The sequence below is a fragment of the Ciona intestinalis genome, chromosome 7 (genome assembly GCF_000224145.3).
Source record: "Ciona intestinalis chromosome 7, KH, whole genome shotgun sequence".
NCBI classification, from domain to species: Eukaryota; Metazoa; Chordata; class Ascidiacea; order Phlebobranchia; family Cionidae; genus Ciona; species Ciona intestinalis.
Genome location: NC_020172.2, coordinates 1,149,158 through 1,170,615, shown reverse-complemented (window position 1 = coordinate 1,170,615; position 21,458 = coordinate 1,149,158). Strand labels below are relative to the sequence as shown.

General features: G+C 37.4%; 1 protein-coding gene across 2 annotated transcripts; it reads right to left on the bottom strand.

Moving 5' to 3' along the window:
- Positions 1-159: 159 nt before the first annotated feature.
- On the bottom strand, positions 160-18,700 carry LOC100183399 (neuroligin-1). Of its 2 annotated transcripts, XM_018812582.2 has the most exons (15): positions 18,271-18,700; positions 16,055-16,231; positions 12,205-12,369; positions 9,937-10,122; positions 9,668-9,694; positions 8,547-8,712; positions 7,770-7,902; positions 5,834-5,952; positions 5,197-5,316; positions 4,554-4,693; positions 3,968-4,145; positions 2,946-3,141; positions 2,247-2,368; positions 1,714-1,888; positions 160-1,357 (listed from the first exon to the last, which is right to left on the bottom strand). In XM_018812582.2, the coding sequence occupies exons 1-15, from the start codon at positions 18,632-18,634 to the stop codon at positions 419-421; spliced, it is 3,207 nt and encodes a 1,068-aa protein (XP_018668127.1). In that variant the 5' UTR covers positions 18,635-18,700; the 3' UTR covers positions 160-418. The 2 variants fall into 2 exon arrangements, with proteins under 2 accessions (XP_018668127.1, XP_018668128.1); XM_018812583.2 differs by lacking the exon at positions 9,668-9,694.
- Positions 18,701-21,458: the final 2,758 nt, after the last annotated feature.

Here is a 21,458-nt window from a genome sequence, read left to right as displayed (position 1 = left end):
AATACTACGTTTGGCAGAACTTTTATGCTTTAAATTTAAGATATAGTGGTATATACCTGTCTATATAACTCAGTCTCCAATTCTCTTTGTGCGCTGTACAGTAAAGTATCTAGTCTACTTTTAGTGACTGAAAAAATACTTTGACAGTTTTTTTGTACTGGTTTTCAGTTCAAGTGTAATGGCGCTACAGTAAACGACGAACCAAAAAAATATCACATTTTCTACGAACAGCAAAAAAACGCAAGCGCGGTCAGGTCACATACACTTAGAACTTGTTAAACCAGTTTGTTCTATTAAGTGGTTTACATTGGATAATACAGGCACGGCTTACGATATATGGGCGCCACAGTATTACATTATTGTAATTATTTTAACATAATTGGAATGTAGGCCATAGCTCGTTTAAAGTGTTGGCCAATTATAACTTGGTTGTAACTGAACTGTATGTACCCGTGGAAGTAGAACGCACCGATGCGTACGTTTCGTGTGATTTGGGGTAAACGAGGGAACTGTAACCCGCAGGCATCTGACTGTATTCATAACCCGGTTTGCCAGTCTGTCCAAATTCGTTATGGATGTAGTCCATCACAGGTCGACGATCGGGACGCTCCATTTGTGCCTGCCGATAATCGGCGCCGGAACTCCGGGGAGCAGTCGCGTATCTCTCGATGTCTGTAATCCGTCGCTGACTTGCTGTATGGCGGTTCAAGGTGGCGGGTTCGGCGTAGAAATCCGGTGATGTAAACTCGTGTTCAGGTCGGGAACAGAACGGGAGTGCTGAGCGACATCTTCCCTCGGCGGGCAGACTCCTGTTGTTGTGATCAGGGATAGCAATAGTCGGCCATCTTGTCGATTTCTGGGGCTGCTGTTTGTGACTCTTTTCCACATCAGCATTTGGGTTGTAGCTGCCACTTGCTCCGCTATCGTCGCCACATTCGCTTCGCGACCAGTAGTTGACCACGCTTTCCCTACCGTTGTCACTCTCATTAGAGTGTTGTCCTTTCTGCGGCGACAGAAAGGCGATATCAGCCAAGCATTCTCCATTTTTCGGGGCGAAAGCGCCGTCTCCGCCCTTCCTAGGACTCATAGTCGGCGCACCGTTGTTTTTCTGCTGTTCCCTCGACTCCAGTTTTAAATACATCGACTCTGGCCGTGCCTGCTCCAGGTTTCCCACCGTCCCTCCCGTTGAATGCATGTACAGTGGCTGGGGAGAAACTTGGCCATTTTTCTCCTGAAATTCCGGCAACTTCGGATCCGGGCCAAGACGGGACTCGAGCGTGGTGTGACCACTTGTAAGTTTTCGAGTGTCAGAAGATTTTCGACTCTTCTTGAACATTTTAAGTTCAGCCTTTAGTTTCTGCAGGAAGACAATAACTGTATAGTTTGCTATGGAAACATTTGTACGATTTAGCTCACTAAACCTATTTACATGGGAGTGAGATGAATACATTGAGAATCACAAAATATTCCATATGTCCTAATCGTGTTTTGAACAATTAGCAACGCTCTTTTAGAGGTATGAAGATACGGTTATACATTTCTTCTGTAAATATTCTTTATTTACTACCAAATGAAACAATAAAAGAAAAGAAAAAACGCGAACTATCTCACCCCAACCTTTGTACATTCCAAACTCACAAGCCAATAAAAACATTCTTTATGGAACGCCTTTCGTATTAACAAGCTATAATAAGGTTTTTAATATTTTGTTACCTCAATTTTGTACTTGTCCTTCTCTTTGTGGTATGACACCACTGCAAATGCGATAATGTTTAGAAATAGCAGCACGAATCCCACTGCTAGTGTAATGCTTAGTTGAAGCGACAAACCGCTTGTGTCAGTTTTTGGTGTTGATTGTTGTTGCGAACGTTGGTTGAATAGAATATCACTGAAACAGAATTTTATTAGGTCATTAAACACCGTTAGCTGTTTTGAAGATATCGTTAAAAGAAATTTATTAGGGCGATGTTTCCGTTCTAGTGCCGCGCACTCAAGCGAGAAGCATTCGTGACGTCACTGATGTATATATAGGGGACGGTAGCTCAAAAACGGTGTTATTTTGAAAGGAACAATTTGAATTGTTGATTCAGTCAGCAAGGACAGTCCGTTTACTTTTTAAAATTTGACTTTAATTTCTATTTCACTTTATTTTCTGATTTATAATAATAAATTTCGACTTTTATTAGGTATTTTTTCAGCGTAAATTATATTTGCTAAGAGAGTTTAAATATCTTGTAATGGCTTACCTGTAATTTTTGATTGGTTGCCAGGTCGGTGTTTTGGTTCCGGGTGAAATGGTCGGAGGTTTTGCACGAGGGGGTAAAAGGGGTTTCACCCTGCCCCCTTTGTACGACTCGTCATTCGAAACCTGTTTAAATTGTACAAAAATCTAAGTCGTCTCTGTATACGCGTCATAGTTTCTACATACGGGTAAATAAACTGTGTACAGGAACAACTATACGAACAAATTTAACAACCATATTTTAAGAGAAACATTTAAACGTTTAAATTAAATATATAGTAATATGGGGGAAAGTGGGACACCTTTAGCATATAATATCCAAATATCCTAAACGTGTTTTAAACAATTAACAACCGTCGAATGAGAGTAAAGAGGATACGGTTTTATAATGTGTTGAATGTTCTTTGTTTACTACCAAATGAGACTAAAAAATAGAATGAAAAGGTGTCCCATCTTGCCCCACTTTACTATAACCATTGGCTCTCATGAAAACTTTAGTTTCAGATACAAAAATAATCATCCTAAAAAGATATACGTACGCGGTAACTCCTGAGCACGAAGTATGTGGGAAAAAACACCCGTGTTATAAAGACTATTTTTGCTTCGCCACGCGAGGATAAATAAATAAATCACATTCATACACTTTCCCAATCCATATGGTATACATTCATTCATTCATTATTGTAACTGCATCCCTACGTACCCCTGATAAACTTGGTAGGAACGAACGCCAGAGTTCCACTTTTTGTGCCCTGTAATGATCTGATACTTCAGGGGTGGTGCAGATTTTCAAATGTTGTCTCGTGTCTATTGTATATTCCGGCCACACTATTTTCTCAAAGCTGTTTGCTTTTCCAGTTATAAACTGGGTTTGCTGCTTTTTCCCGATTCCTGGGTCACTATTAAAAAACACGTATAGTGGGGTGGGGGAAGATGGGACACCTTTAGCACGAAATATATAAATATCCTGATCGTATTTTAAACAATTAACAATGGTCTATGAAAGTCGCGAGAACAAGGTTTTATAATTCCTTGAATGATTTTTGTTTGCTACCAAAATGTACGAGAAAATAGAATGAAAGGTGTCCCATCTTCACCCATCCTACTATATATTTAAATTAAAAGCAGTCAAAGTGTATAAGGCCTGATTACTATGCTGTAATAAGTGTCTTAGCCCCACGTGTTTCAAATGCGCCTTATATGCCTTGAGCCGTATGTGCTCCTCCGGTCTTCTCGATTCTTGTCCCCGCTAATTACTCTCCCGGAGGCGCGTGTGTTTTGGTGTGTAAGAACCAGTATACTACTACACCGTTGTGTTTTGTAACTCAAAAGTTCGTTGGTTTGCAGTCGTTTTAGATTACAGAACATTTTAACTGATTACAGACGTTCTAATGAACCTTTAGATTATAAAAAAATAACTTTATAGGCTACATGTATACTGTAGTGTAAAGACTATATAGTACAGAGACTTAATGTGAAATGTTTCGGTAAGGCGTAGAAGTGTAAACAGGCACCTACGAATTAAGTGCATATACAATATTAGAATATAGCTATTGTCCATTGTAAAGCTTAGCTAACTGCATGATTTGGTTTTCTGTACCGGAAATATTGTTATAACAAAAGGAGGCTTTTGTCAAAACCAAAAGGTAATACAATTTAATGTTTTTTTCTTTCTGTGTGGATTAGGTTTAAAAGCAAGACAATAATAACTATTTTTTCCAATACCCGTTCTTAGCGAAGTTGGTCCAATACGTCATCACCGCCGTACTTATCATGATATCATCTTTGGTGTAGTTGTATGGGAACAAAGTGTCCTCACTATTACCCAATAATGGCGCTCCAAATACGAAAGGGTCTTGTTCTCCAAGTGCAGACTGAACCCACGGTCGCGTTTTATCTTTGCCTGTATTATGTATATAGTAGGTCGGGGTGATATGGTACAATGTGGGGTAAGATGGTACAAAGTTTATTCTATAGCATCGTCGCATTTGACAGTAAACAAAGAATATTTACAAATTTATATAACCGTATCTTACAACTAAAAAAGCGGTGTTGGTTTGTAAAAACATGATTAGGAAATATAGGATATTACGTGCTAACAGTATCCATCTTACCCAACAATATATAGCGATAAAAGTAATCAAAATATGTATGTCTTCTAACATAGATACCAGCAATCATTTTAACAAAAAAATGCGTTTTACGCTATTTAAAAATCCGATTTCCGTTTATACTTATAACCCGTGCGAAAAAAAACACATGCGTTTAAACTGAAATATTTTCTCCAGTTGATTCGAGACGGTCGTTGTACCTGGATGATGGTAAAATGTGTAGAAAAACGCATTGCTTTTGTAGTTGATATAATGTAGTGCAGCTCGTACTGCTGGTTCGACGTATTGCCGGTCAGTGTATAAGTCCATGAGAGATTCTTTTACACGTGTAGGGTTGCTCCTGTAATGTCACACATTAGTTGTTTAAGTTTAGATTGCTTATATACTTTTGTCATGGGCTTAATTTACTTTTTCCGTGTTTGTAGTCCAACGTCATACCACAATGGTTAGGCGTCTGCCTCTATAGGCCGGAGGGTACAGGTTCGAGGCTGTTACCAATGTGGAATGGGGGAATATGTTCATATATACGCAAGAAACTTTGTTTTAACTAAATTTTGCCTTATAAATTATCTAAATTGTCAGCCATGCATTATACCAATTAAAGAAACGAGGTGTATGAAAATGAACATGTGTTATAACGACCCGAGTTGTAAAAATTGTCGTTGCCCTGTCTCGCACATGAAGATAAATAAGATACAATTAATAATAGTTTCTGCATATAGGCAACTTTGAAAACCACTTGTTTGTTTAAACTTTCTTTATGAGTTTGTGAATGCAACTATTTAAACATGTGCATTGTTAGCGTTAACATTTATCAACCATGTAGAAAAGTAATTGTTTTACTTGTCGGACCAGTCGGTGTAAATGAAACGAACGAGTTTCTCAATGGCTTCCAAAGGTACTTTACTATCTTCGTAAAATGAATCCGTAAATTTCGCCACAACCACGTCAAAGTTGGTTTTCCTGTAGAAAAAGTTAAAGTATGTTTATATATACCAAGAGTGGGGTATGATAGGATACCGTGAGCACTTGAAACCCGTTCCAGGTCGTATTTTCAACGTTTTTTTTACAACGGGCAGGACTGCGGTTCTATAATTCGGTATAGATATTTATTGTTTACTACCAAATTGGACGAGAAAACTGAATGAAAACAAGTTTCTATACTATTTTTAAATATAGGCATACCAGTGGGTCAATTATTATTTTCGGTGCAGTTTTGTTAACATATAGTAGCTTGCTGGAGTAAAATGGTTTGTGTTTTCATTCTCTTTTTTAGACCTCTTTGGTAGTAAACAAAGAGTATTTACAGATATATGTAACCGTATTTTTAAAACTCCGAAAATGGGGCTTTCAATTGTTAAAAGTACGATCAGAAAATATAAAATAAAACGTGTTAACTGTATCCCTATCATCTTACCCCATAGTAGAAATATTATAGACCTAGCTTTTGGCAAAATAATTTTGAAAAGTTGTAACTCACATGCGGTCTGAGATGGGCGACATAAATGCTGAGCTAGATTCAAAAGGTTGCCTCAATACGTCGACGTTCCTATCTCGTATATAACCGAAACCATCAGCTTGCGATACCCCCATCATGATCTTGAAATATATATAGTATATGATGGGGTGAGATGGGACACCTTTTATTTTTATTTTCTCGTCCCATTTGGTAGTAAACAAAGAACATTTAAAGAATTATAAAACCATGTCCTCACGATTCACACAGACCGTTGTTAATTGTTTGAAACACGATCAGGATATTTGGAAATTAACTGCTAAATTGTTGGATGAATAAAAAATAATTAAGGTATAGGAGAGTGGGGAAGGATGGAACACTGAATAACGTATTGCCTAATATTTTTAAAATCAAAATATATTTTTATGACTATCATTAAATTATAGGGTTCGTAAAAAGAAAAAGTCGCGTCTAACAAAGTGTCTTATCTTCCCCCACCCTACTATACCTTATTTTTCTAGTGAGGCGGGACAACCACACTCGTTATAACACACGGGCGTTTTGCTGTTCCACACTAAGTGTCCACTGATGTTCCGCGAGTTACCACGTATGAAATTTTTTGAGTGATTCTTTATAACTTTCCAATGTATGACTAATAATTTAAACAACTCATAGCGCGCCGGACCAGTACAAGTATAGTATAAACCGTTCAATTAAACAGCATTAAAGTTACAATCAAGAAAAAATGAGCGTAAAGATAAGACCTGTAAGGGGTGGCGTAATGTAGTCTAAAGCATTTTCTGTACTTATTTTAGTTGTGATGCGCAAATGACGCTCGCGTATCCAACTTTTCTTTATTTTTCGTATAAAATGTAACTTTTTCGATGTTTTTCGTATAAACCTCGACTTTTTTTTATTATTTTTTGTATAAAACCCGCCTGAAATTTCATCACGTCACCTCTGCGAACGTCGGGTGTTATTTTTCTGTGGGTTTTTGTTCTGGCAGGGGTTCCGGTGCCAACAGGTAGCGCGTTCGGCGGATGCTGCGGCCCATTAGCCGTTGAATCAGCACGGCTTATCGACTGGCAGACTGCCTGGGGTTGCGATCGATTGCCAAAATCCGGTCAAGATGAGTAGAGAGATAGCTGATTGACGTGTTGTTTGCGATAGTAGAAGCCACGCTTGTCAAACCGTATACATTTTGTGGGACTAATGCGAAAATCAAGTTTTGGGAAACATTTGAAACGTTGCTACGAAAGTGTTACTGTAAGCGGGTTGTCTCTTTTAGTGGGGTGTGGGACACTTTTTCCAATCTGTTTCCCCGTACTAAGTAACAGCTGTCTATGATCAGAATAAGGTTTTATATTTCTTTAAATATTTGTTTATTTACTGAGTACGGAAAAATAAAATATAAAATAAAAAGGTGCCCCATCTTGCCCCACCCTACATTGACTTAATATTTAAACTAAATTTAATTTTCAACTTGGATTCTACTTTTTTAAAACGTCTTTTTGCGCACGACTGATTGACAACGATTGGTGCCAAATTTTTACAATCGATTTCGTGTCGGACTAATTCGATACGAGTGAAATAAACAAAACTATAGCATAAACCGAAGCCGAGCGCCATCCCCTAACTAAATCGCAATCGTGTATTTAAGCTTAAAACAAAGCGCACAATTTCTATGTCCAAACAATGGTCTGTATATGCATGGAAACCTATATCGTTTAGGACAGTTGTCAATTTTTGTCCAATTGCTTCGTATTTTCCATTTCTATATATACATGCTCTGATTGACTCATCTTTAAAACGACAATTGTATGACACGGATTGTATAACACGGGAAAAACGACAGTTGTATGACACGGGTTCTGTTTCACGGCAAAAGTCAAACACTAAAAAACACGGATTCTGCTTCATATACACGGCAAAAATCTAACATAATTTTTTTCCTACGTACTTGGTAGTTGACGAATTCTCCTTTTTCCATGAGATTGAACGGGTTTTCCATCAAAAACTTGTCTTGCCCGTCAACTACCGGTCCATAGACCAAATCGTAAGGGTCTGTCATTATCTCAACGTTGATTAGGTCTCTGCGAAATTTTTATAACACCAAAACGCGTTTAAAAGCTAGTATTCAAATTAAACCGCAGCATATTGAAGGCAATTTTTAAAATAAACTTGTTTGATATGATAAAAAAATTCTTAATTCATAGTCAAGGTTTATACCCTAAAAATGGATAGTGAATTTTATAAAAGCATCAAGAACACTCGTGTTTTACGACAGTCGTTGCTCGCCATACAATAAAAAAATAGTAAGTGGGGTAATGTGGGACTTTTTCATTCTTTTTCCTCGTCTCTTTGGTTATAGACAAAGAATATTTACAGAATTATATATTCCTAGCTTGCAACTCTAAACTAGCGTTGGTATTTGTTCAAAACACGATTAGAAAATATTGGATTTCGGTGCTAACACTGTATTCCAACCTTGCCCCACAGTATACTATATAGTAGGGTGGAGCACGATGGGGCACCTTTCACACATAATAACTAAACATCCTGATCATGTTTTAAACAATTAACAATGATCTATGGAAGCCGTGAGAATAAAGTTTTATAAAAAATCGTTGAATGTTTGTTTACTACCAAATTGGAGGAGAAAATAGATTGAAAAGGTGTCCCATCTTCCCCCACTCTACTATGTATTTGCCATGTTAAAACGTGTTCATAGACCCACCTCCAATGTTTGTGTTTCAAACACCGCACCATCTCCGTCGTCGATTCCCGGTCACAGTTAATGTTGTAGTCGCGCGCAAGAGCCCGCGTCTGTTGTCTAGGGTTGCGCACCATGCTCCAGGGCGCCAGAGGTGTACCGCTCTGAAAAATCGCCCGGTGGAAGTACTCTGCAAGTTGCTGGAGTTAGCTACCACGTTTCGGCCGGATTTAAAAGTTGTTGCTTTTCGATCTGGTCGAAAAAATTCCAAGAAAATCGATGACTTTTGATCAGCGATCGAATCTTAGAAAATCAAACAGACACTACGTAAAGATAACACGTCCACGGAGAAGTAAATATAATTCGTGATCCCTGCTTAAATGGCAAGACGTGCCCTCAGCATGCTGTGTGACAATTTGCATAACCGCCAAGCATTAGAATATATGGGGTAAATATAATGGGGTTTTAAAATCTATAAACCATGACCTGGGATAACCTTAATTACACACATCAACTGATGCGTACGTGATGAAAAATCTTCGGCAAAATATTATTCACATGACTATAATTAGTTCAAAAATATCATGAATAGTTAATTAAACCAAAATGCATAAGCTGTATTTGGTAGTTTGAAACCATGGATGCGCATTTAATTCAGCGTTGATCTGGGAAAGCTGACTGGGCTAATGGAAAGCCTAATGCAAACCCATTTAAGACCACGACTGCGGCGAGCGGCTAGCAAACACGTCAGCGTTGCAGCTTTTATCGATTAAATGAGGTTTTGAGTATTTAAAGCTGTTTGACGGCACATTTGCTGTGCAATGGGAACAAACTATTGTGCGGCTCATTTAAAATCTGGCTGAACCGTTCGTGTATGAAAGCAAAAATGGTGCAGTGCCAAACTGGTAAAGAGACAAACTATAGTAAAAATGGCACGAGCGTGAAAAGCAGGTATACGACATACAGTGAATAACGATTTTTCACACTTTACATGCACATGTACGAGTACAGCAGGCACGTATTATAAAGTCAAGGCTCGATTGGACAAAAATGCACATGGACATTTCCATAAAGCTTCCTCGAGGATTGGAGTCAAATTTACATGCAAGTGCCGGCACAGTACATACAATCCAAGATTGATGTACCTCTCGTTGTGTTGTCCGTTAAGTAACCTTTGAGCATGGAAAATCGGCCACCGTTAAAAAGGTTGACGAAATGCTGAAATGGCGTATGGCACCCGCAAACTATATGTCGCATTCGGGTGAAAATGCAATTGATAATAATGTATGCAGAGTATCTAAGGCACGATTCCCCCATACACGCAATATGTGAAGTTTTGCATTGAACTGAAAAGGGGCGAACTTCGCCAACTTTTCAGGGGTGACTATCCGAAACAAAACAAACGATAACTTACCGTCCAACTGTACTGACAGCATTAGGAGCCCGATACACGAAGCTCCCGCCCCGGAACCGAAGACAGTAACAGCTGACGGATCTCCCCCGAACTTTTCAATGTTTTCCGAAACCCATTTTACCGCAGCAATCTGGTCCCAAAGTCCGTAGTTACCAGGTGAGTTCGCTTCCATCGTACTCATAAAACCTGTTACGATAAAATATAATTACCGTGAATCCGGTGTCATGGTCAGTGGCTATAGCATCGCCTGTAGCCGGAGATAACGGGTTCGAGTCTTGTCGCTGCTACCATTGTTAGTGTGTGTGTTCTTAAGCAAAACACGTAATGATTTTGCTCTAACTTGGTTTATACGCGTACTAAACTGTAAATGGGGTAATTCGTAAGCGCGCACAGGTGTATTAACAGAACGCCGATGTTATAACGATTAGCGTTGTGCGCAAAATGAGGATAAGAATAAAGTTGCATTCGTTCATTTAGATGTTGTTATATGGTAGGACGGGGGAGGACGAAACACCTTAAGCACATTAGATATGAATATCTTGTACAACCATTGACAGCGTTCTATAGGAGCCGTAAGAATACGGTTTTATGAATCTTTGAATGTTCTTTGTTTACTACCAAATGGGACGAAAAAATAAAATGAAAAAGTGTCCCATCTCTCCCACTTTAATGTATATAAATACAAACATAAACCATGTTTCCTATAAACGCCTATGGGTCACGTAAGCAACACGCAACCCTTTTATTTATTGCCTATATAGTAGGGTGGAAAAAGATGGGACATCTTTTCATTCCATTTTCTCGTCCCATTTTGTAGTAAACAAAGAACATTCAAAGAATTATAAAACCGTATCCTCCCGACTCCCACAGACCGTTGTTATTTGTTTAAAAAACGATCAGGGTATTTAGATATTATGTGCTAAAGGTGTCCCGTCTTCCCCCACCCTACTATACAATAGCAGCCAAAATATTGCGGGTCTCCTGGTAATTAAAAACGGCGAAAACATAACGAAATGTCCTTGTTATAAAGCACAGTCATAAAATTACATGAATAATTGAACAACTATGTTACGATTCATAGCCCGCCGCCTTTTCTCCAGGGATCTTGTCTTTGTATTTCACAGAATGTACGCGTTTATTAAAGATTTAGTAAACCCAATAAGTTGTAAAACGTTTTTTTTGCATTCCGCTTCGACGTTTTTTTTGCATTCCGCTTAGTCCATTATAGAATTAAATGAATTAAGTTGGTATTTTAATTAGGCGGGGTGGTTTAAACTACGTATTTATTTAAATGTTATTTTGAAAATATGGTTTCTTTTTGACATATACGTTTTATGCGTTACTATAATACAGTCTGTAGCATTTTTTTAATTCGTAACGTATTTAACGTTGGCACTTAAATTTAATATTTCCTGATCGTGTTCATAGCAATTAACAACAACGCTGTGTTAAAGTCGTGAAGTATACTTTTATGTAATTCTGTAAATATTCTTTGTTTACTACCAAATGGGATAAATAAAAAAAAATGTCTCATCTTACACCACCAGGTCTAACACGCGTAATAACGTACTATCTGCTAAAAAAAAATTATATAGCGTGGGGGAGATGGGTTACTTTTTCATTCTATTCTTCCGTCCCATTTAGTAGTAAGCAAAGAACATTCAAAGAATTATAAAACTGTATTCTCACGACTCCCATAGAATGTTGTTAATAGTTTAAAACACAATCAGGATAATTGGATATTATGTGCTAAAGATTCCCCGTTCTCCCATACCCTACTATGTATATGTGTGTGTGTGAATCACGCAAGCAAAAAGTATTGAATTACTTCCTAATTGTGTTTTTAACATCTACAACGCTCATTGAGTCGTGAAGATACGATCATATGATTCTTTAATTTTGTTTGTTTGCTACCAAATGACCTAAAAATATAATATGTTATAGTGGACCATACTTATAACTTTTTATGGGCATTTTTTTATAAGAATAACTTTAATATATTATAGTAGGATGGGGGAAGATGGGACACCTTTAGCACAGAATATCTAAATATCCTGATTGTGTTTTAAACAATTAACAACGGCCTATGGGAGTCGTGAAGATACGGTTTCATAATTCTTTGAATTTTCTTTGTTTACTACTAAATAGGACGAGAAAATAGAATAAAAAGTTGTCCCATCTTCCCCCACCCTACTATATAATAGTCTATTATAATAGAACCCATTTTCAGATATTTATTTCATTTTTCCTAAAAAAATATATTTTTACCTAGAACACCCAGACGGTAGTTAAACGTCACTACAATGACGTCACCATAGCTTGCCAACACACTACCATCGTAGAAGTTTCCGGAACCTTCAGCGTATGTGTAGCCATGGAAGTAGACCATCACCTTTAATGGATTCTTGTAGTGGTTGCGTGGATAGTTCTGTTCTATAAGTAAGTAAATGTGTTCAAACTATATATATATAAATATAAACAGACACACGCACACGCACACGCACATATATATATATAGTAGGGTGGGGGAAAATGGGACACATTTTTATATTATTTTTTTGGTTTCATTTTGTAGTAAACAAAGAACCTTCAAAGAGTTATATAACCGTAACCTCACAACTCCCATAGACCGTTGTTGAATTTTTCAAACAAGATCAGCATATTTGATTATTATACACGCTAAAAGTGTCCCGTCTTTCCCCACCCTTATATGACTGTACGGTATAGGTAGGGTAAGATGCATACTGTTAGCATATTAATTTCCAGTTTTCTAACAGTTAACAACAATCGCGTTTAAAAATGCGAGGAAAAAGTTTGTCATGAATTTTGTTAACACTTTTTGTTTGCTACCAAATAAGACGATAAATACTTCGTATATATTTCGTTTTCTGCTGCATAGTTATACAAGTATGTGTAAGGGCCATTAAATAAAGTTAAGCGAGCGTTTTAATCTTTTAAGATGGTTTAAATGTCATTGGGATACGTAATATGCGATACAGCAGCGTAAGATCAAAACTTTGCAAAAGCAAAGTTGGGTACGTTTTGTTGCTTTAAACAAAAAAGTGCTTTTATCGGTAATTTTTCGTCCTAAATTTGCAAATGTTCCATTGAGGTGAAATATCAGACGACAGACACTTAAAACCCGATCCAACGCGGTAACCTTCTAATATAGTGTCGGAAAATATCTATCTTCCGTCGCATTAAACTGTCCCATAGAGTCAGACCGTACGTCTGGCCTGGGCGTCGTAGCGAACCTATTTATCTTGATCGCAAACTCCATCAATATTCATGGCACAGAATTTCTTAAACTGTGGTAAGCCGTTCTCTAACTAGCCAGCACTTTGGGTGTAAAGCAATTCGATTTGAAACGGAAAACTATTACCTTTATTTGCGGCGCACTTTGAACTTGGGCGAAATATTTAAATCTAAAAACATTAGCGTTGCTCCAAGGGTCGCGTGTCGCTTATTGGGGTACGCCTTGCTAATTTTGTATGAATTATTCAAGTGAGTTTCCTCTTTTTTTATTCTAAAAGCGCGTAAGCCCCCGAGCGATTGATTAGCTATAAATAAGACGCGTGGAAGGACCTCTATAGCCCTTAGGAGCAACGGTAAAAATGGAATCACTGTTTCGACGTCTGAAGGGTCGCAGAGTGTATATTTAGTCAAACGGAAAGGTCTAAGGCGTCTAATTAAAACTCTTGAAAGGCCATCTCGGGTCGAAGGACTAAATAAATTGTTTATAAATAGAATGATCGAACACAAGATCATTAATTGGATTTTCTGTCTGAAAATCATATTGGGCTACTCAAATCAATTGAAAACGATTGCAATTAAAATTAGTGCACTATAAGTCCACCATTTGGAAACTGAGTGACTATGCCCAAAATGTGCTTTATGTATAGTAGGGCGGGGAAGACGGGACACTTTTAAAACATAATATCTAAATATCCTGGTCGTGTTTTAAACAATTAACAACGGTCTATTGGAGTCGTGAGAAAACGGTTTAATAATTCTTTGAATGTTCTTTGTTTACTACAAAACAGGACGAGAAAATGGAATGAAAAGATGTCCCATCTTCCCCCACCCTACTATATAGTACTGTGGGGTAAATATCGTTTACCCATAATATTCCATAATAGTTTTAATATTCAACAACGATATTTTAAAGTCGTCAGAATACGTTTACATAATTCTATAAATATTATTAGTTTACTACCGAATGGGACGATTTCACAGTATAAAAATGAACAATTTCACTTGACATGTGTCCTTGGGCAAGACACTTAACGGCAATTGCTCCAACCCAGTGGTCACTAATGGGTTGTCCAAATTATCAGCCATACATAAAAAGTGAAAAAGTCCAAAAAAACGATCACTTAAACAAAGTAACATACATGGTCACTCGTAAGCTGGCACAAGGTGTTAAACCGGTGTTATAACGACCGTCGTTTTCCGGCCACGCGAGGATAAAGTAAGTTACATTCATTCATTTATTCATTCATTCATTCACATGAAAACACCTGATGTACCGCGTATACACCGTCTGTGCGATATAACTGTTCAATGTTTACGCCGGAATCAATTTACGCTTGTGTGTTTTTTTTTATCACGAGTAAAGGCTTTTATTTTAGAAATTTCTTTTGGTGGTCCATATTTCAAGACATTTAACACTTGTTAAACGGTAAAGTTTCCACCAAAAAAAAAATTCAGATTCTAGCTGTGTATGCCATAATACGCACCCCAACTGTTAAGCTGTAGGTTTTAAACGAACGATTTTGCAAGCATGGATTGGCATGGGGCATTCTATATTGACGGTAAGCGATAACATCATAAAAGGAGTCCATTACACGCGGCCATCGGGGACCGAGAAATGTTACGGTTTAAATAAAGGGCGTTCCAATCGCAGCAAAGCCGTACGCTTTAAGTCAATAGCCCGGTGGGTGCATGGACGCTTTTACGGCGGAAATGCCAGGAGGGCCGTCTTCTCATTAATATTGCATTAACTCGGACCCTGCGAGATTGCAAACGCATCAGGAACCTTACAATAACTGATTTTATTATTTCCTGAATCTGCTACAGCTTCGAACGGGACGTAGGAGTGCACCCCTGGCGGAGATGAATAATTGAAATAAGTGCACGGGACAGTTTAATTAGCGTAAACTAACAATAATCTAGATATAAAGGGGTTTATAAAGGTATAATATGGCATTAAACTGATGCTAATAAACTTAACGAATCAAAAAGTGTCCGAAACCAGAAGCCTCAATTTAAAAAGATATTAATTATTATGTTTCTATTAAATCAACTTTGTAATTAAACACGATAAATATGCGATTGACATTATAATAGGTAAATTATAAAACAAAACCGATAGTTGAATAAACGTATAAAATTTTAAACAAAATATTCTGATTGCATTTATTCGCTTATTCATGTATAGCTTAATTGATCTATGCGTTCATACGCTGTTTCTGCCGTTTATTCAAATATACAGATATTTTGTTGCAGATTTAGCGGGACAAAATTAAAACGATTTTTAATGCCCTACATGGGACTGTATACTACATCTAGTTATTAAATTATAGAAGCGATATTTTTATAATGTTATATGCCTTCAGCCTACAATTCAGCTAATCCACAAAACACTGTTTTCATCTAATATCAAAGAATGTAACTCATTTACTCTCGCATAGCGGAGCAACGACAATAGTTACAAAACGGGTGTTGTGTTTTACACACCTTGTGCCAGCTTACATAGTATTAAACAATCGTAATGTGTTTAGCGCGCCTGCCTCTAACCAATAGGTAATGGATTCAAGGCTGGTCGCTGCTACTTTGTGGGCGTATGTGTCCTTGGACAAGACACTTAACAGCAATTGTCCAAACCTAGTGGTCACTAATTGGTCGTCCAAATTATCAGCCATACATAAAAAGGATCAAAACAAAAGAATCACCCACAAAGTAACATACATGGTTACTCGTAAGCACGAGGTGTATGAAACAGAACACCCGTGTAAAGCGACTGTCATTTTCCGACCAGCACGTGGGGATAAAGTAAGTTACATTCTTTCATTCATTCATTCATTCATTCATTCATTCATTCATTCATTCAAAGTACCTGTAGCATAGAGTTTGGCCGGTACATATATGTTAAGATACAAACAATCTTCGTCCATTCGCATCTTTCTTACTAATGAATTGTTTGCTTTGTACCAGATTGGTAACAACACACTTGGTAGCGGTCCAGATCGTGGTTGAGGACATATGGGTCCGAATTCTGACGCGTTTCTAACTCCTGTGAAGGTTTTTGGTGAGTTTATGTTCAGTTATTTGTAATATAGTAAGGTGGGGGGTGATGGGTCACCTTAGCACATAATATTCAAATATCCCGATCGTGTTTTAAACAATTAACAACTGTCCGTGGAAGTCGTGAGGATACCGTTTTATAATACTTTGAAAGATCTTTGTTTACTACCAAGTTGGACGAGAAAATAGAATGAGCAGGTGTCCCATCTTCTCCCACCCTACTATATATTACTGTTGAGTAAGATGCATGCTGTTAGCACATAATATCTCATATTTTCTCATTGTGTTTTTAACAATTACCAACGCTCTTTCAGAGCAGGGAGGGTACAGTTATATGATTCTGTAAAAATTGGTTGTTTACAATACGTTAATACAAAATAGGACAAGTAATGAAGGGCAAAAAATGGCTCAAAAATATTTGGAACATAGAGTAAAAAAACACATAATATTGTTGAAGTTTGGAGCATAAAACATAGCGATAAAAATGGGGCTGTCATATAACATGGCTAGCACAGCAAACAGTTTGACGTGTTAGCATGTCCAAACGTCAGTTCTACAAAACAACCGCTGTCTGTTTCTCCCTGGCCGGGATAAATAAGTTTCATTCATTTATTTAATATTGTTACACATGTACAAGCATGTACAATTCATCGACTTACATACGAATAACACATGATGTGATATATAGTAGGGTGGAAAAGATGGGACACCTTATCATTCTATTTTCTCGTTCCATTTAGTAGTAAATAAAAAAGAGTTACACTCAAAGAGTTAAAAAAACGTATTCTTATGCCTCCTACATAGACCGTTATTAATTGTTTAAAGCACGATTGGGTTGTTTAGACTTTATGTGCTAAGGTTGGCCCATATTCTCCTACAGTATGCTACATCTTATAGGATCACTATGCCGCTCGATACCAAAAACGGTAATATGTTATAAATTTAGCGGAATCCTTATTGTCTTATATCACTGCATGCATCTTCGTTCTTGGATTAAAGCGTCAAAATACACACGAGTTTAAACCATCGTTCAAGCATTGATCATTACAAAATCAATGCTTTCGACTTAAATCAATTACTAGAAGATTTTGTGAGTAATTCTTCCAGTAAACTGAGCGTAATTCGATGAAATCAATGGATAAGTTTGCCGTAGGATTGGTCTTGCAGTTCAAAACAACCAAATAGTTTTCCTAATCTTGTATATTCAAATAGCAAATTCATATGCTGACTTGGTACAGGCGGTTTAAATTTTCCAAACCGAGCATTTTTCTGCTAAAGTTTAGGTAACATTTTTGTAATAAATATATCTGACTGAAATTCCTTATTTTAGTCCTTTCGTACCGTTTAAGATAGAAAGATTTTGAAATTTACCCACACATTTCGCATAACAGATACTTGCTTTTGTGTAAAAGTGTTCAAGTAGGGGGGGGGGGGAAGATGGGACACCTTTACATTTCATTTTCTTATCCCATTTATTAGTAAACAAAAAAACATTGTAAAAATTATAAAACGATGTCCTTACGGCTATCATAAACCGTTGTTAATTGCTTAAAACGCGGTCAGGATATTTGGAAGTTACGTGCTTAAGGTGTCCCATCTTCCCCCATCCTACTATATATATAAATATGTTTCCAAACACAGCCATTTATTTTCAAAAATGGGCTTGTACACACAAACGCTTAACTATTGTAGTCGTATAAAACAGGCACTATAAAATATTTAATAATCGTACCAAGTAACGGCAATCTTTTAAACCGCAAATATTTGAACTGCCTGAAAAATTGGAAAACAACAAAATAAATTATAAGATGTAATACTGTGGGGTAAAATGGGACAACGTTAGCATCTAATATACAAATATCCTGATCTTTTAAAACGTGTTTAAAACATTTCTTAACGATCTACGGGAGTCGTGAGGGTTTTATAATTATTTAAATGTATTTTGTTTACTACCAAATGTGGCGAGAAAGTAGAACGGAAGTGTCCCATCTTTCCCCACCCTATTATATGGTTAAAGTATAAACGTACCGTTCCATGGCTTTGCCTTTTCAGTTCTTTGCCAACGTAGTTTCCCAATAGGCGGGGCTGCGTATGGAATACCAAGGAATTGGATGACCGGTTTAATCGAATTATTATCCAATACTTTCTTGAAACCCTTGATGTTCCCAGAGTTGGTGCGGATCAGGATTGAAGTTATGTCTCTGATGCTAGCATCCAAGTCTTCATCGGAGTAGATTAAGGAGCGGAGGAATCCGGACGGTCTGGAAGGAGCATCACGGCGAGTCTTCTTTGAGGACCGGAACAATTTTCTTGCTTGGTTTCTGCTGGGTGAGCTGTTAAGTTGTACTACAGCATCAAGTAGGAGAATGAATAATACTAACTGTTGGTGCATGACCACAATGGGGTACGACTTATGCTAAAGTACCTTATTATAAAATCCTAAGCAATTCTTAGCTGTATTCCTGTTGTAAATAAGTTGTTTTAATAATAGCAACTCGCTAAGTTAGTTTGCTTAGTCACATAGAGTACTGGTATATTATAATATAGTCTTACTGCTTTTAAGTCTGGAAACAAGTGTGCACTGCTTTTAAACCGATCGAAGATAGAACTATGTGCGCTGCGTCTCTATATCCGACTTAGCGAAGCAGCTTCTACGCTACACAATGTCAAAGCAAAAGGCGATCCCGCTCTCCCCTGGGCGAGTTGAAGAAACCGAGTTCTTAACGAGCTCGCGTCGGCGCGGGGATCACAATCACGACATTGACGCAACAATAAGTGACAAACGATCGATGCAGAAGCAGCTTAGTCTCTCTCGCTTTATTTGTAGCTGCGACAATTTCCACTGGGCCGACGCTCGCTTTGTGCGCGTAATAAATACGCAACGCATCCGACGTAAAAACCTTTGTGATTTTCGTCTCTCTAATAGAATATAGATTAAACCGCAGCTCCAAATAAGCTAGCTAGGGTTAAGTGTCGCCATAGCCAAACCACGCATCTAGCAATAGCATAAATTGCTGTATAGCTATGAGAAACTGTCAACTTCGGCTTTATATATACTCTAGTCGTAAAACATAAGCACTATATCTGTTTTTGCATTTGCAACTAAAATTATTTTTTTTGCCGCCTATAACTAATTTCAATCAAGCAAGTAGCTAATTAAGTTTTTCTTGCGTTCGCAAAGAACAGTTCTGGTGTCTTTTTATCTCGTTTATCTCGGAGCGCCATCATTTTCGAACGGCTCGAATCAATAAATCTATTATGGTGAAAAGTCGGCGTAACGAGTCGCGTGAAGTCTCCGCTCAAAAACCCGGGATCTATAATGGAACCCCAAAGTACGTCTGTGTTTTATCAAAACGTCACGGATATTTGTTTTCATCATACATACATCAATATTAAATTGGAAAATCACATAATAAGTATGACGCTTTGAAATGATAAGTTCGCGTCGATTGTTATGTCTGCTTATTTAATAACTGCAAACAAACTAACCGCGTGTTTCAAAACAATATAAATTGTGTAAACCTTGGCATATTATATAAAGCGCTTGTTATATTGCGTACCACAGAACAAGCGTATCCTATGCAATTTAGCAATCCAGCACGGGATTTCAAGTCGAATAAAAGCGAATAAAAAGTGATAAATTATGTGATTTGTTTATAATTTTTCTGTCAGCCAGTTCAAAAATTAACCAGTTTAAAAATTATATCGTTGTTGGTAAAATGATATAGTAAGGCGGGGAAAACGGGACACCTTTAGCACATAATATCCAATTATCCTAATCGTGTTTTAAACAATTAACAACGGCCTATGGAATTTGGAAGGATATACGGTTTTTATTATTCTTTGTTTATTACCAAATAAGACGAGAAAATATAATAAAAAGGTGTCCCATCCCCCCACCCGACTATATTTCACAAACCGTATATAGATATAACTCCAATTCAAATATCTCAGGTGACGATCGGACCTTGCCCTTTAACCCATAAACCCCTGCGGATAAAGTAAATTTCCTGTATTAGCTTTGCGGCTTTTGTGTTTCGGATTTATCCACGGTTACATTAAGTTGTTTAAGATTTTCTTCGCGTCCCAACCGCTGGTTACGGCGGTACATATAGACTCTGGGATCAATAAATCAATCTTCTTAAATTAAATCGAGAGTTTCGCTCCAGGGCTTGCGTCGTAGCCGGTGAATGTGTTTGCTGCGACCGAAAATCGGACTAAACAAAAACTTTGCAATTTCCCTTTTTTCACAACATTTTTTTTAATTTTATAATTAAAAAGTATTAATAAATCTAGCGATATGTATAACCTTTCTACGAGTATAGACCAATATACTTTATTTTGATAATTTAATTGCTATTTATAAGTTTTAAATAACTGTTAATAAATTTAGTGTGGTGATTTATTTTTTAAGGTTCACAGTTACTAATAAACGAAAAATGTTCTTACCGTCCAAAAAAGTATTGGACAGTATGTGCTTAGGGTGCTTCCCTCCCCCTATATATATATATATTTATATATAGTAGGGTGGAGGAAGATGGGACACGTTTAGCACATAATATCTAAATATCCTGATCGTTTTTTAAACAATTAACAACGGCCTATGGGAGTCGTAGGGATACACTTTTATAAATCTTTAAATGTTCATCGTTTACTACTAAATGGGACGAGAAAATAGAGCTAAAAAGTTTCCCATCTTCCCCCATCTCATTGTATATATATGTAATGAAACGTGTTTACTAATTATTTATTCATTCAGAAATATAGGTTTAGCATTTGCGTTATACGAATACGCGACAGCTTCATGGCAACACCAGCATTCAGCGACATTTGCCGTTTCCCTCGCGGCCCCGCACCAGCGACAGCGGAATTGAAATACCAGCTGGAAAAAACAAATAAACTCTCGACAGGCATCCTAGGATATTCACCATCGATTGCACGCAAAGCCGATTTTCCGGCCCCGTGTCTGCCTTTTCCCCACAACACTAAGGTAATCAAAATGGACTAATGTATGACTGATGTTACCACCATCAGTGATTAATTATTAATTTAACGCAGCGCCTTGTTCCCCGAATCTTAGCACCAGTTTAGGCTGCCGAGTCTAATTTGTGAACGTGATTAATTAGACATTTAAAGTCCTATTGCCTATATATGCACATACTGTGACCCAGTGGTCAGACGCTAGTTGTAACCGAAAGTTACCAGATTCGAAGCTC

What these genes read in the sequence shown, in the direction of transcription:
- LOC100183399 (XM_018812582.2), bottom strand. Translation starts at nt 18,634, where the DNA reads ATGCACCAACAGTTAGTATTATTCATTCTCCTACTTGATGCTGTAGTA. An exon ending in TACACCGACTGGTCCGACAA is followed by an intron (nt 4,694 to 5,196) that starts GTAAAACAATTA and finishes GTGACATTACAG; the next exon opens with GAGCAACCCTACACGTGTAA. An exon ending in CAACCAATCAAAAATTACAG is followed by an intron (nt 1,889 to 2,246) that starts GTAAGCCATTAC and finishes ATTCTGTTTCAG; the next exon opens with TGATATTCTATTCAACCAAC.